Genomic DNA, 16,777 nt, shown 5'->3' with positions numbered 1-16,777 from the left:
CAAAGCCCCAGTAGATAGTTGTATGTCATAGTTGCACGTCCTTCTAGTTGCTGTATGTGGGATGCCGCCTCAGCATGGCCGGACAACAGTACGTCAGTGTGCGCCTGGGATCCGAACCCAGGCCACCAGCAGCGCAGCGTGTGCACTCAACCACTAAGCCACGGGGCCAGCCCCAGATTGTAACCTTTTGAGACTGGCTTCTTTCATTCAGCAAAATGTCTTTGAGGTACTTCCAAGTTTTGTATATATCAGTAGTTCATTTATTTTTATTTCTTAATTTTTTTTTCATTCCAAACAATTTACCTGTTATTTTTTGTAGCAACACTACATCACACAGCAAGTGTGCTATTTCCCTTATATTTTTGAGTAGTAGTCCATTATACAGATGTACACAGTTTATTCACCTGTTGGAAGGATACTTGGGTTGTTTCTGATTTTGGTGATGATAAAGAGCTGGTGAACGTTCGCATACAGGTGTTTGTGGGAACATAAGTTTTCGTTTCTCTAGGGTAAATACCTAGCTGATGTATTGTTGGGCATATGGTAAGTGTATGTTTGACTTTATGAGAAACTGTGGAACAGTTTTCCAGAGTGGTTGTGCTATTTTACATTCCTGTCAGCAGTGTATGAGAGGTCCAGCTGCTCTCCGTCCTCACCAGTGTTTGGTGGTGGTACTATTTTTTAATTTCATTATTCTAATAGGTGTGTAGTGGAATCTCATAGTGGTTTTAAATTGCATTTCTCTGATGGCTAATGATGTTGAACATCTGTTCATGGGAGGCCATTATTCCAGACTTGGGGGATTATCCTCTTGTCTGAGGGAGCAGTAATGAGGTCTGGACATGTCTCAGTAGGCTCTGAGTCTCAAGATGCAGACTGCAAAAAGTTCCAGTGGGCAAAAATCATTTTTCAGCCTAGTTTCCTAGGCAGGAGTCTCACCACTGTCATAGTGCCTCCTGTCACACAGCACCACTGAGCCAACTGCCAGACCTTGTTGGCTTCCTTTCATGTGCTTATTTGCCTTGCACATATCCTCTGATGAAGTTCTGTTCAAGTCTTTCGCCCAATATTTCCTTGGTGGTTTTTTTATTGTTGAGTTTTGAGAACTCTTTATATATTCTGGGTATATCGTTTGTCAGATGCGTAATTTGCAAATATTTTCTCCCAGTCTGTACTGTGTCTTTTTATTCACTTCAGCCTGGCTTCCACGGAAGAAAAGCTTTAAATTTTGGTGAAATTCAGTTTATCAATTTTTTTTTTCTTGATGGATCATGCTTTTGGTGTCATGTCTAAGAATTTTGTATAACCCAAGGTCACAAAGATTTTCTCCTATGTTTTCTTCTAAAAGTTTTATAGTTTTACATTTAAACCTGTGATCCATTTTGAATTAATTTTTTTTTTGTTTTGTTTTGTTTTTGTGAGGAGATCAGCCCTGTGCTAACATCTGCCAATCCTCCTCTTTTTTTGCTGAGGAAGACTGGCCCTGGGCTAACATCCGTGTCCATCTTCCTCCACTTTATATGGGACGCCGCCACAGCATGGCTTGCCAAGCAGTGCGTTGGTGTGCGCCCAGGATCCGAACTGGCGAACCCCGGGCCGCCGCAGCAGAGCGCGTGCACTTAACCGCTTGCGCCACTGGGCCGGCCCCCATTTTGAGTTATTTTTTGCATGAGGTGTGAAGTTTATGTCAGTGTTCATTTGTTTGCCTAGTCTGGTCACATCTCACTCCCAGTGGTTCATTTTCTTTTCCTGACAAGTAAGTTTGACTTTAGATTTCCATCAGAGGTGGTAAAAATGTGCCTCAGATCATGGATAGTCGCTGCGTGGGAAAAGAATCCCAGGATTAGGCCCCATGTCAGATATGTCGGGCTATTTCACAGTTCTCAGTAGGAGTTTCTTCTCCCTATTTTCATCCTCATTTCTGAATAGTCACTTTATTTTAGGTCCATGTTTCAAGTCTCATATGTCTCCTGAGGCCCCCTCACATATTTTCCATTCTCTGTGCAGTGGTTTCATTCCTGTACTATGGGTGTCACAAAGGTTGTGCTTGGTACCTGCACATGATGTCATAGGGAGGAAACGCAAAGAAAATGCAGAAGAAATTCGGATAAAGCAGGGATCGACAGACTATGTCTTGTGGGCCAAATCCAGCCCACTGCCTGTTTTTATAAATAAAGTTTTATTGGAACATAGCTATAGCCATTAATCTGTGTATTGTCTAAGGCTGCTTCTGTGCTGCAGTGGCAGAGTTGGCTAGTTGGAACAGAGACCACCTGACCCCCAGGGCATAAAATATTTAGTCTCTTGCCCTTAACAGAAAAATTTTGCCAATTGCTGGAGTCGAGGCTGGTACTGGGGATGAGTTTTGGGGAAGGGCACTCTGCTGAGTCCTGCAGAAAACAAAGGATAGCAGTGCTTTTCCCACATAAACCATCTTGGCATCTTTTGGCCCAGGATGATTTGTTGTCATAGGAATTTGGGGGAAGTAAAATCTGGCAGAGCCTTGGTGTAACCTAGTGGTGACAGGCTGAAAGGGAAGATGAGATGGGATGGAGATTATGTGTTGCATCTGAGTCAGCTGGTGTGGGAGGGGGAGACTCAGGGAATTAGGGGAGATGACCAGCGTTTACCTCTTACCCCTCTTTGCCTCTTGGTTTCTCTGGGTCTGCTACATCGTACTCTACTTTAGTGGTCCTCAGCCTTAGGTGTGCAATAGAATCACCTGGGGAGCTTTAAAAAAAATCCCAGTGTCCAGGCTGTACTCCAGACCAATTAAATCAGAATTTCCGGGGGTGGGATCCAGATAGCAGGATTTCTTAAGTTTCCTGGGTGGTTCCAGTGTACAGCCAAGGTTGAGAACCTTCGTTCCACTTTGTAATCCCTTAGACCCCAAGGAAATATTGCCACCTACTGACAGTAGGAAATTATTATGCTTAGAAACAAGTCAATAACTCTTCAGATTCCACTCCAGTCAGGGAACTTGTGCTCTAGATACTGTATTTTTATCATTTGTATATAGAATTTGATTTTTGGCCATCTTACAGTGGTTGTTCATGAGAAACACTCTGTCTTAATTTTTATGTAATCCAGAATATTGACATATATAATTGGTAGGAGTCCTAGAATATTAGCACTGAAAAAAGCCTTAGAGATTATTAGTTCAACCAACTAACATACCCAAAAACCTTTTGGACTTGTGTACTCTGGCTCTAGAGCCTTGCTACTCAAAGTGCAGTCCAGGGACCAGTACATCACCTGGGACCTTGTTGGAAATGCAGAACTCCCCCACCTACCAGCAGAATCTATAATTTAACAAGATCCCCATGTGATTCATATGGACCTGAAAATTTGAGAAGCACTGCTTTAGAGAGTCATGTAAGTGGAAGCTTCTATGAGTAGATTTCAGATTCATTGTAAGAAACTACTTTTTAAGCAGAGCTGCCAGTATTCTGTTAGAGGCTGAATGCTCATTTGACAGAGACAACACTGTTACTTCTAAGAGCCCTCCCAACTCCGATTTTATTATTTGCCTCCTCTTTCTCAAATAGTTTCTTCAGTGTCGCCCAAGAATGACCTTCTTCATACCTTCCTTATACCATGAACATTCATTGCAGCCATCTGTTCTGTTCACTATGGTCTTCCCATTGTTTTCTCTTAAACCTCGGAATTCTTATGACCCTAATAGATGAGCGCAAGCACAGGTTTTCCAAATCTTCTCCCATCTCCTTCTCATTGTGCTAACAAGTCTAAGCTTAGGGGAGAAGATTCAATGAATCAAAGACTTAGGAGAGGCTAGGAAAGGGAGCCCCACGTCAATGGCTACACGACCTCTAAATTCTCTTCTAATTCCTATGCCTTGATTCTCTGGTACCAGCTAGACTTTTTCAATGTAAACATATCCTTTGTGCTCACCTGTGCTGTTATTGTTGAAAGCATTGCCACTTTTTCCAGGCAGGAGATTTTGAAAGCATTTCCTTGTCCTGCTTCTCAGTCTATACAGTGATTTCATCAAGGCATTTTCTTTGTTCTTACAACCCAACGCTTGATGTATATTCCTGGTCTTTCCTAGGTTTCCCATTTCCAGTCTCTCACCTTTTAGAATCCTCAGTGCTGGTGCCAGGGTTATGTTCAACATCGGCCCCTCTGCTTTTCACTTTTTTCAAAACCCTAAAGAATGTAACTCCCTCCTACTTTCTATGCAAAACTCTAATAATTTATTAATTTTCCACTTGAGAACCCTTCCCCATCTGTCTGTGTCCTTTCTCTCTTCTATCCCCTTCCCTTGCTTCTGGGATCGGCCTGGGCTCACTAAACCATTTCCTTGTCACTGTACCTTTTCCCCCTACCTTCCTCAAGTGTGCCTGCCCTTTAACTCTTCCTACAAAGGCTGTAAGGTTTGTGTTACATTGAGTCACATTTAGAGCTGTGAAGGTTCTCAGATATAATCTAGCCCAATACCCTCATTGCACAGAAGGGAAGAGTAATACCCAGAGAGGTTAAGTGGTTTGCCCGAAGTCACGCAGCTAAGAGAGAAAATGATTGATGTGAAACAGCATCACTGTGCAGTGTGGCTTCTTCAGGAGAATTCATAATACTTGATGTGAATTGTTTCATTTAACTTTACAGAGGGAGTGTGGGGATATGCGTGGTGGATGGTGAGGGGTGCAGGGAGGTCAGGGAGGTCACAAAACATGATTGATTGCCTTCTTTTAAAGAGAAGTAAATCGAGCCTTAGAAAGACAGAAGGATTCCTCATTTGTCTCATAACCATTTTTGAGGAAGAAAACCCTAAATCCCTGATTTGTAACTCTACTAAATACTGGCAAACTTTTATTCCTTCTAGTTGTCTGTGTAGATATGAATTATACTGTTTAAGCATTGATGTGCCTTTTTTTTTTCTTCCCCTGGAAGATGATTAAATGTCCCTGGTCTTCCTACTTACATGAAAGACCGTGTTAACCGTTTAGAGGAAGGTCTGGGGTAGATATCAGAGAAGAATGGAATTGGTCATATTTGGGGTTTGTTTTGTTTTGTTTTTGGCTTTTCACTCACCTATGCCTCTGTTTTTACTTAAAAGAAAAAGGTTCTAATAAGGTTTTTAATGTGCCGCCAGAGCTAGTAGAGGGAAAAGCAACCTGAAGGCAGTGGTACTTATCTTGGTTCATAAATCACCCCTTCGGGCCCCTTAATCATTTGGGTTGTTGTTCAGCTCTCCGTGACCTGTCAACATGCTCCCAGTCGGAAAAAGTGATGGCTGTATTCCAGGGCCTGTCTCGTCTCCTCTCCACGGGGAGCAGTCGCCACTCAGAGGCTCCCCTGAGTACACAGCTCGAAATTGCCTGCACTTGAGGCTGCCGCTGCCTGCCATCCGAGGGCCCGTTTAATTTGCCCTCTACCATCATGCCGGTCTCTTGACACTGTGAAAATGCCTCCCTCCCACTGAACATCTGTGTTTGGATGAACCTCTCTCCCCCTTTCTCAATGTTCCAAACAGCAATGAACTTGGGTATTTCCTGCCCTGAACCCCTCCTTACATTCAGAGGGCTGCTTTACCATGTTTTTCTGACTTCATTGGCATTCTGTACCCTTTCCAGGTCATTGACATGTGTCCCTGTGTGTGGAACAGGGTAGGAAGCAACAAGGGAAATGAAGGCAGCCAGTGCAATTAGTGTGGGAAAGAATTTTGGGGGGAGATCGCAGACTTTCCATGGAGTAGCCTGAGAATGTTCCAGAGCCTATGAAGTTAATTTCCAATAATTTTTTTCTCCTTTTCTTGCTTTCTGTTATAAGATGGGGTTGCCTGCACATTAAAGAGCTCATTACATATGTATTTAATAAATGGAGGAATGAATGAATAATTTTATTTCCTGGACCCAGGATTCTGGGCCAGTGAAAAAAACCCAGATGTTGGGCAACATAGAGTTCAGGGCCAAGAGCCAGAAGATGTGGGTTCCAATCTTAGGTTTTCTGCTAATGAACCTGGAGAACTTTTTTACCATCTTTGGGCAGTGGCTTCTTCATCCATGAGATGAAATGTTTGGTCAACATTTGTGGTCGCAAATGTTGCAAACACAAGGATTCCTCTAAAATTTTGTTGATAAAGTATTTCAGATACAAAATGTATAAAACACAATATATGAACACCTGATACCAACCACCCAGCAGGATTCCCTCCCAACATAGTAATTGTAATTTTAGCAGCTTTATTTAGAAAATGGATGACAGCAAATAGCAGTCTTGCTTTTATAGGAATCTGTATTTTAATTGTTACAATAGTATCTACACTTCAAAAAAAAATAGTACACGTGTGATCAAGACACATTGATTTTGTTTAAGGCAGTTCTAGGTGCAAAGGAAGATATACATGAGTTCTTGTAATATGCCTCTATGGCCCAGAGTAGTGTTTCTGAACAGTGGCGTTTGTATTACTGCCTGCATCCAAAAAATGCCCACTTCTGGCCCTATCCCAGATCTGCTGAATGAGCATCTCTGAGGGCTGGGTCTGGGATTCTGCCTTTTTATCAGGTATCTCAAATGGGATTTGAGACTTGGGTTTTGAATCTCCCGGTCTACAGAGCTAAGGAAATACTTAAGTTCTACATTTATGATACTTCAGCAATGAAAATTCCTTTCTTTAAAAAGTAGCTCCTCTAGTTCCTATTAAATATTGTGCAGTTTATAAAGATTTTATTTATACCCAACTTTTAGTGGTATGTCTGTTGCTACAATAAGTTATTCTAGGCTTGAGGTTGATAGATAGGAACTAAATGTCTCTACCTAGCATTCCCCAGAAGCCTCATGGGTATTCTAGAATTTGGATTCAGTGCCAACGTTGGTCTTTGTGTTGCTCACCTTTGTGAGGTTTCTTGTGAACGAACAGTACCAGTCGCTGAGCTACGCAACTGTGTCAGGGACTGCCATGGCTCTTGGGCACCCTGTTCTCCAGATCGTGGCTCCATAGGCACAGGAGCTGGAACTTAGGGAAGCTGGGTAGCCCAGAGAACAGAGGTTCATCTGGATGGCCAACCCCCATCCCTTACCTCTGACTGTGCTGTAAGATGATTGAGAACAGCCTTGGCCAATAATGGACGCTCTAAGTTATTCCACGTAATGAAGTATGGATCAAGCAAAAGATAAGGTACTTAGTGTGTTGTGGAGTATGGAAGAATTCAAGTCAGATCTTCTTAAAGTCCGTATGCCCCTGGAATGGAATCCAGATTTTAATAACTTAAGTTGTTAATTAATTAACTTGTGGAAGATTTAGTTTATCCTTGTGGACAGTGTCATGTTTTCTCAGGCTCTGTGAATAACCACTGTCAACTGTGTTCATTAGTTTATTTGACATTCATTTGTCACCCTCCTGTGTCCTTTGGTGCTATTTTCTTGGGTATAAATATGTGTAAGTCATGTTTCTTGCTTTTAAGGAGGGCATTGCCTAGTGGGAAATAAACAACCCATCAGTGCTGAGTGATAATATAGGGTTGCATATAGCTGTAGCAACCAAGTTGATGGCGCAACCCTGTGGGAGGATATGGGAAGGGGAAGTTGACCTGCAAGGCTTTGCTGTGGAGAAGGCTGAGTAGATATTTCAAGAATAAGCAGGAATTCATCAAGCAGATGGTGAGAGGAGTGCATTCTAGGCATAGGCAATAGCAAATGCAATTACATGGAAGTATGGAAAAGTATGCCATGTTTAACTTGCATGTGGGAGAGTGACAGAAATATCCTTTTGCAAGCAGAATTAAAGTGGACTTGTTGTGAACAGAAATGTGTTTGTTATACAGTGTTTTCAGATTTTGTATCTTTTTATTGTGGTAAAATATACATAACATAAAATTTACAATTTCAACCATTCTTAAGTGTACAGTTCTATGGCATTCACATACAACATTCACATTGTTGTACGACCATTACCACCATCCATCTCCAGATCTTTTTCATGTTCCAAAACTGAAATGCTGAAGAATGTGATTAAAATGCCCGAAGATACTACCAGAGTTCACTTTTAAGTTTCCTGTGATCATTCACGGGAAGCAAAGCCACTAGGCTCATTCTAGAAAGGTAGTGAACACAGCCGAATATAAGCTGAGGACTTGCCAAGCAAGAGCATCACTGTCTGCTTTTGCAAACGGAGTCTCCCCTCTTGGTGAAGTCACCTCTGAGCACTTGGACTCATAACTATAAGCATTATGGGGACAGTGGGAAGGAGCTGGGCAAAATAAATTTTACGGTGAAGAACGAGGACCAGTTTCCTATGTAGCTGGTGAGTTAGTGCGTCACTAGGCAAATTATTTGTAGCCAAGGTGACTGAGGAATCAAGGATCCTGTAAAAAAAAAAAAAAAAATCCAGGGATTCTTCAGAGTGCTAGACATTGTTGTGAAATAGATCGTTAAGTCTGTAAGGGGGCGGAGGGGGATAGTCCTAACCCTTCTCCCTGACTCCTGAGAAAGTCATTCTATTAATTCTATTTCTGCAGTACAGCCTCGAGCCCAGGACTGGGCTAGTCCCTTTGTTAAATGCACTCAGCTGTTGCAGATCTTCTGCTTCCTCTTTTTGGATACCCAGTGGCTAGGACTGAGACATACAGGGTTAGGAGGCAGTTCTGGGAGTTCAGGACAAGGAAGCATTGGGGAGTCAGGAGATACTCTGTTCTGTCAGCGGCTCTCTTGACTTCCAGCCAAGGAGTTACTTGTGTCACTCATTGAGTGTTTACTCCTGGATCCTGCTGGATCTGAACCCCCTCTCTTTACCCAGCCTCCCCTTCTGGGCCTCACTGGTTGGCACAGCATGCTAAATTCCAGGGCTGCTATTCCAATATAGGGTTCCTAGGCTCTGTGTAAGAACCCCAGCCACTTTGCCTTGGTCTTCCTAGTCAGTGATTAGTATTCCAGGACTGGTATTGTTTTGTTCCCTAAAAGGTCAGGTCCTGTAAGGCTTAACCTGTCCTTGCTGGTGAGGCTCTGGCTAGCAAAGCAAATACGTCAGGTCAGTCTGGCCACATTGGGGGAAGAGCCAGGCCTGTTGGCACAGACTCCAGAGCTGGCATGGAGTTTATAGGAGGCTGGCCTGAGCCACAGACGGTGGCACCAGCAGTCCTGTTTGTTCTTCAGCCCCTGGCAAAGCCTGAACAGACTAGATTCCTATCCTGCGGAACACAGATGCTTCCTCCTGAGCCCGCCTGCCCCTCGGAGCAGCACAGTCTGGAGGAAAAGGAGGGCTTGCCTCTGCGAGTCCCTTCTCTCTGTTCTCCTGGTCACTCCCATTATCTCCCCATCTCCAAATCCATTTTCTCTCCGCCTCAATGAGCACAATAACATGGGTGTCTAAATGAAGTGTAATTACCATATAAACAAATGGTTTAATGATAATAAATGTTTAAGCATTTTTGGATACTTGATTTCATTCCCATAGTTTGCAACAGAACTGCAATTTGTGTACTTATTCTTCAGTTGGAAAGGGTTCGGGACATCTGGTCGCCAGGCAGGTGGAGGAGATGCAGAGTATGGCCAACCTAAGAACCCTTATAAACAGCACGCGGGTAGTACTGGCAGCTGTAATGAGGCCTGGGGGCCTATTTCATGCCTCTCTTTCCCCTCTTCATTTTGAAGCACTCCGGAGCATTCCACCAGCTGTTGTAAGGAGGAGCACCTGTGTTGTCCTTGTCATGGAGATTCTAATGCAATCATTTGGTCATGCTTTTCCATGTAGTCCCTGTGTCCACAGACCCTATAAGAGCCATCTGGGAATATGTGCTTGGTGATTGAATTAGAGGGTGTTTTCCAGTTCCAGAGAGAAAGTTTAGTTGCATTTTGAGTTCTTAAGATCAGAGTATTAAAGGCATGGCCAAGGTTGTCAAAACATGAACTGTAGAAATAGTTAAGGTTTCAGATACACAGGTGAGGAGTTGACTGGGTGCCTCTTGCCAGCCTTGGATAGGGGGGATCTTGATTTAAAAAAGGTCCCAGAGACAGTGAAACCAATAGGGGGAGGTGGACCAAACCAGAAAGAGAGAGAGGGTCAGCTACAAGACCGTTCTGGAAATACAGGACATCTAAGGGTCTGGTTTAGCAGGCAACATGCTCTCTAAAACTAGGGGTGGGAGAATGACGTGGTGCTTTGCAGAGATAGGTACTTAATATTTGCTGCTTGGATTTTGTTGCTAGAAAAGGGGCAGAAGGAAGCATGTGGAGCTTGTGCGAGTGACCTACTGGAAGAGACCAAAGAATGAAACAGTTGAGGATCGACCTGCTGAGGGCAGATTTTGCCCACCTCTGGGTGTTTCTGGGATTCTTATGCTCTTATTTCCCGCCTGAGTTCATCAAAACGCACCCCTCTGCACTCCTTTGACTAGCAGGAGCAGCCCTGAGTTTATTGACTTGTTCCCCAGGGAGGCACAGCTGAAAGGTTGTGTTTACTGAAAGCCCCAGTGAACAGAGGAAAATGCAGGTGTGGTCAGGAAGTGTGGCTGGTTCACCTCTCCCAGTCGGCACCAGGCCAAAGTGGGCCGACTTGCAGATTCTCATTCCAGCTCTTCCGTGAGGGGGGTGGGGTTCGGTGGGGGCTGTGGGGGTGATTTCAGTTCTTCTAGCGCTTCCCCTGAGTAGAATGCTGCAGTCAGGGGACACACTGCGGATTGCAGCGTGTCCTGAAGTGCATGCCGGTCAGACACAACTCGAGCCTTCCCCAGCTCACAGCCACTGACCGGGAGAGGAGTCTGTTCTTTGGCTGAGGTCCTGTCCTAAGCGAGACTCCGGTACAAACAGTGCATCTCCTCCCCGTCTGTCAGACGCGCTCGCTCTCCCTTACTCTGTTACTCTTAATTGGCTTTGGGTTCCCACACCCTGAAGCAGAGTCTGAGGTTGAATTTTCTTCTTTCTCCTGTGTGTCTGCTGCTCTGGTTTGCTCTTCTTTAAGGCCCCCTTGGTGAAACAGGTAGCTGTTGACAGGGTAGAGTGATTGGGAGGGTGGGCGAAGTGACCACCAAGCTGGGAGTGATGTATGTTGCCATCACCTGGAAACTCAGATCGACTGTAAACCAGAGCCTGCCCTGATGATATAAAGAAAAATATTTTACTTCAGTTAGCTAGGTCGTGTCCTTGTCTCTAAGAAACAGACTGCCAAGAGGCATCAGCATTGACTCTGCAACAGAATAAGATTAGCTGAGATTTCAGTGGAAGGCACAGAATGTAGACAGAGTAGGAAGCTCTAAGTTGAGTTCTTAAAATCAGAGTATTAAAAGGCATGGCCAAGGGAAGGTTCTGGATTTCTGAGGAAGTTTTCAAAGTAGGTTAGGATGGGTTAGGTTTATTTCTATCAACATACTAACTAGAAATAATTAGGTTTTAGTTGTACAGGCAAAGAGCTGGATGCCTCTTACCAAGCAAGGGTGGTGGCTTGGTGGGAGAGGCTCTTGAGTTTGAAAGGTCCCAGAGAAGAGGGCCTGGGTTGGAGTCTTGGTTCTGGGTCCTGTATTATTATTTTTTAATCGGTAGCCCAGATATTTGATTAGAGAGCTTAGCAGGTAGGTTTGTTAGGTGGTGAGACCAAGAAGGGGACCAGAAGATGGTTTTAATAAATTGGATAAGTGCTCAGAAAGAAGTTCAGTGAGGAAAATGTAGAATTATACCACCCATTATGAATATCTTCACAAGCATAAGAAATGGCTATGAATGAGCAAATAGAAAAATATCTGGGATCGAGGATGAGGCCAGCTGATGGATGTAGGGCTGTGCTTGAAGCAGCCGTGAGCTGGATTGCAAATGGGAGTTTAGAGTATAGTGGTTGTGAGGTAATGCTCGCCCTTATAACTATGAGTGGTCAGATTCTTTCTAGGATACTCTGTCCCCAAAACCTTCAGGCTCATGGGACTGTGGGTAAACTTGGAGACTGACCTACAGATAAAGGAATTTGGGAACTGAACTTGTAGAGAATAACTTAGAATTCATAATAATCTTTTAGTGTTTAAAAAACTCTGATGCAAACCCTGGTGCCAGCTCTTCTTAATCTTTATTGAGGATGGAATAGAGTTTGAGGAGCATTTGGGTAGACACAAGGAAAACCTGCCTGATGATGAAAGTCGTTAAATGGCAGAATGAGCTACTGAGGGAAGGTTCTAGATTTCTGATGAGATTTTCAAAGTAGGCTTTGTTTTTTTATCTCATTAGGATGGATTAGGTCCATTCCTGTGGTCCTACCTGATGGCTCAGTGGTGAAACTGATGATCATTCAGAGTCCCTGTCCCAACCCAAAGTTGCCTGAGCCCCTCCCTGCAGACATCCACCTGCTCTTACATCCCCTGGGGTGCCCCATGTCCCCAGGAACTGTACCAGCTTCCTAGACCCATCTGTGGCCTTCTTTTCCAGGTCATGAGCTAGCTGGGGCCGTGCAGATGCACTGATCTAATTGGATTGAGCTTCTTTGTTCTCTTCTCCTTTGCAGTATGAGTTTAAAGCCAAGAATATCAAGAAGAAGAAAGTGAGCATTATGGTTTCAGTGGATGGCGTGAAAGTGATTCTGAAGAAGAAGAAAAAGGTAGGTGGCTCTGAACCCGAAACTGGTGAAAAGGGAAGCAAGGAAGGTAGGCATAGGATACCTTTACCTTCTAGGCCACTCTGCGGACAGAATCCTTCCCTTATCTGGTGAGGTGGTCTGCTTTGACCAGCAACAGTATTGAAGAGGCTGCAGCTGGAACAGAGAGTGAGGCAGGGCCAATGGCCTAGTCAGCTGATTGGCTCAATCAGTCCTGGTGTCTTATGAGTGACAGGGTCATCTCCTATCATCCTTGTATTCAACCCCTCCCCCACTTTGATACCTTTACCTTTGAGTCTTGATCTTGGGAAATACTTCAAATTCAAGAGATGACAAGTAACACCATTCAGTGGGGGAGTGGACGAGAGGAGACTCTCTCAGAGCTGTCCCATCTGTTGTAGGAATAATGCTCATTCCCACCTGGTAGCATTCCCAGCTGGTGGCATCCAGCCCCATTGTGTGTCCTTGTGTCCTCATGTTATAGCCCATCTATTTAAAGTTTTTTTTAGATATCTGATTTTTTTTAATTATTATTTTTTTTATTTTTATTTTTTTGAGAGAGATTGGCCCTGTGCTAATATCTGTTGCCAATCTTCCTCTTTTTCCTTTTTTCTCCCCAAAGCCCCGGTACATAGTTGTATATCATAGTTGTAGAGTTGTAGCTCTTCTGTGTGGGATGCCGCCTCAGCATGGCTTGATGAGCTGTGAGTAGGTCCAGGATCCAAACCGGTGAACTCCAGGCCGCCAAAACTGAATGCGCGAACTTAACTGCTGCGCCACCAGGCCAGCCCTAGCCCATCTATTTAAATAGTCCCTCAAGACCCAGGCACTGCTGCTGTTCAGTGTGCAGGAAGGCCGGGGCATGGCCAAAGTGGGAGGAAGAGGAAGAAGGTATTGATCTATACGGTGGGCATTCCTCTGAGTTGGGGTGAGACAAGCAAATGAGCGTATGTTGTTTAAACACTTGGCTGTTTTGCGTTAGTTGTATGTGTTGGGGGAGAATGATGTTAACCTCTGGGAAAAGCTAGATTTGCATAATGGGCAGAGGGGAGAGGGTATGTTTCCAAAAAGAAATGGAAAAGGGCTTGGTTGATTGAGGATATACAAGGAAAATATTTTTTTTTCTGTTTCTTGATTCTGCAGATGCCTTTGTTTTTATTTACGGTCACTTTGTTTTGTACTTATTGATGGTAGCTCCATCACGTAGTAATATATAGACCTCTTGAGCTGCCTTTGGTTCCAAACCTAAGATGCTCTTAATTCAAATGGTACTCAAGGCAGACCTTGAGTCTGGGGGTTCTGGAATATAAAGACAAATACATAGTAGTAGGCAACGTAAACTTAGAGAATCAGGTGGTTGAGAGGGATATTGAAGAAGGGTAGTCGTCTTGCCAATCCAAGGATTTAAATCTTCTCTACATCTTCCTTGTGAAAGACATTGCCCAATGCATGATGGGACACCTCCAGTGATAGAGACTTAACTGCTTCCTGAGGTAGCCCATTTTTCCTCTGGACAGCTGGACATTTACAGAGGTCTCCTGTATATTAAACCAAAACTTGTTCTCTTTCATTCCCTAAAAATATTTAGGAGTGGTCTAGAAAGTATTTTATGGCTATGATGTTGGAAGTATGTAGGAATAAAATAGAATATTGATATACTGTTTATAAAGAACTAACTCTTTCAAAATTCACATTGTAGGGAATTTGTAATAGCTTATTAAGTATCTTTGACTTTATAAACCTCCACTGTGGGAACCATAGGCCCCATCTTGTTCTTACCCCGGGGTATCTTTTCTGCCCTCCCCCTGCCTCACATGCACACAGTGGTTAGCCATGGGACAGTCTTTAGCATATTGTCCTCTCAGGAGTTCCTGAGCAGGAGAGCTGCTGAAGCAAGCTGAGGCCTGTCACGTAGGTGAAGTCGCTGAGCCCCAGTTAAAGAAATTATGGATGATGACAATGAATTTAAAAGCAAGAGATATCCTTAGAGGAAGAAAAAAAAGAGGGCCAATGCAACCCAAGCTCATGATTCAGGGAGCCAGGATGAATCCAGCTTGGCTTTCGTCACATGTGTCAGATAGCTTTACTCAGCCCTTCCTGTGAGGGGGGACTGGTAGCTCAGTGCCCTCATGTACCACCTGATAAAATAATAGTCATGATTTGTGGGCATTTTCCAGGTTACGAGATGCTTTGACATCTATTATTACCCATCCCTTCATCAGTCCTACTAGGGAAGTCTTGTGGATATTTCCCTTGGTCAGCATTCATGGCACTCAGTCACCTCCGGAAACAGCCACGCAGACAGTGTCATCACTGAACTCTCCCTCGCCAGGGGCTGAGCTGTCAGCTTTTCAGAGTCGGAAATTCAGACTCATCAATTTCGAAGTTGTGAACCTTAGGATGCTAACTCACACTGACAAAGCTCAGAAGAGCCTGATGTATAACTAAACTGCCAGTTTTTTAATTCACTTTGAGACATGAAACGGTGTCCCAGACCAGATCCTCACTTTAGCGTGACAAGCGCATTTTCTTCTATCGGAGACAAGTGATGTGAGAAGGCAGATTATTAGAAGGTTGTTCCATGAGCACAGAAATGGAGCAAGTCAGCTAACTGTGTGACAGAAATGTTTCCTGGCCTCTGGCTCCACAATAAACGGGTCCACAGGATGTTCATAGTGCCCTTGTTGGGCACATGCTCTTCCTGGAGTCTGTTGGACACTCTGCCAGGGTTTGCCTCCTTGCCTCTCTGACTTCTCTCTGTTCTTCCATGGCTGACAATCCCAGCATCTCCCCAGCTCCCCAATCTACTTCTGACCAACATAATCTTTGTTTCCTTTCAATTGGGTTATATTTCAAGGCCTGCTGTCCTGGAGTCTATTCTGTCCCTTTCAGGTAACCAAGTACCCCTCTGATCTGAAACATTATGGGGTGAGTTCATAGTTTTGCCCTTAGGGGGCAATCTTACTTCCCATCTCTCTGTGTCTCCCATGAGTCATGTACCAGGTGCAGTGTCATCCCCACTCTGCATGTGAAAAAACTGAGCTTAGAGAGTCTAAGTGCTTTGCTCAAGATCACACAATGTGTAAACTGTATGCTGGGGTGTCACCTGGCAGACAGGCCAGCCTCCTTCCACTAAGGAAATGAAAGCTGAGCTGGAGAAGCGTCTTCTCCAGGGAGTCCGTGGGACCTCGTGACTCGCTTTGAAACTCTATCCTGGTAATCTCCAGTATGGGTTCACCCTCCAGCTGGCCCAGGAAAGAGGTGATCTAACAGATCTTTCCTAGATCTGATTCTTCTGATGCCAGGCTTGTGAAAGGGGAGCCTCCTGTCTTGTTGTCCCCACCCACGCCAGGGCCGGGGCTGTGGTTTGGATAATGCCTTTAATCACACCGCCTTTGACAGATGAATGCACATTAGCAGCAATCAGCCTTTTTGTCATCGTGTTCCCATGTGACTGTCCTCTGGTATCTGAGTGCTGATACCACCTCTCTCTGTCTCTGTGTGTCTCTCGCTGTCGTCTCTTTGTTTATAGAATTGAGAGATGCTGAGTGTAGACACGCCACCCTTGTCTCCAGGGAAATGGAGCAGTCGGCAGATTTCAGTGATGGCTGTCCTGATCAGGTTAAGAACTGCCAGTCTTGCCTGGTGGCTGTAGGTGTAGAACCAGTCCTGGCTGATAGCCATGGGCACTAGTACCATGTACAGCCTGACATTCTCTACTGGTTAGTCAATGCTGCACTAGTTAGTAAAAACGTTGACTGGTCCCCTCCTTCTGCAGACAACATATTGATTTTCACTGGGTCAGTGTGGCATGCTGGAAGGAGCCCTTGGCTGAGATGAGAAGGCCTGGCTGCTAGTCCTGGCTCTTCCCTTCCGTCTGTGTGGGTCTGACCAATGATTTTGCCTCTCTGAGCTTCAGCTATAACATGAAGAGTTGGCTTAGGTGATAACTTTAACTGCCAGCTCAGACACTCTGCGCCAGCTCTGGAACCATGCTTTTCAGTGCTCGTGTATATATATATATATTTGTGTGTGTGTATATATACACACAAGGTCACCTGTACTTACTCAGGTCTTTGAGAACCTACTGGGTTCAGAGAAAGCAGACCCCAGAGGCCAAGTGGGTTGGTGTGTTGTTGCCTTCTGATCCTCCAGGGTAAGATAGGACATTTCCCAAAGTAGCCACTGAGCTTCCTCTCCCTCCACAGCCTGTCCATGACTGGTGAATGCATCCTGGCTGGGGAGAGA

General features: G+C 44.4%; 1 protein-coding gene across 2 annotated transcripts in view; it reads left to right on the top strand.

The window, feature by feature from the left end:
* The window catches only part of LOC101395489 (carboxyl-terminal PDZ ligand of neuronal nitric oxide synthase protein), a 283,171-nt gene that overhangs the window by 180,508 nt on the left and 85,886 nt on the right, over positions 1–16,777 (top strand). For both annotated transcript variants that reach the window (XM_004424825.3, XM_004424824.3), the window contains exon 3: positions 12,440–12,532. In XM_004424825.3, the coding sequence (XP_004424882.3) occupies positions 12,440–12,532 (93 nt within the window). The remainder of the gene's footprint in view (positions 1–12,439; positions 12,533–16,777) is intronic.

Source organism: Ceratotherium simum, chromosome 2, assembly GCF_057802395.1.
Source record: "Ceratotherium simum simum isolate JZ-2026a chromosome 2, ASM5780239v1, whole genome shotgun sequence".
NCBI lineage: Eukaryota > Metazoa > Chordata > Mammalia > Perissodactyla > Rhinocerotidae > Ceratotherium > Ceratotherium simum.
Note: the sequence above shows the minus strand (reverse complement) of the source record. Positions and strands in the feature narration are given on the sequence as shown.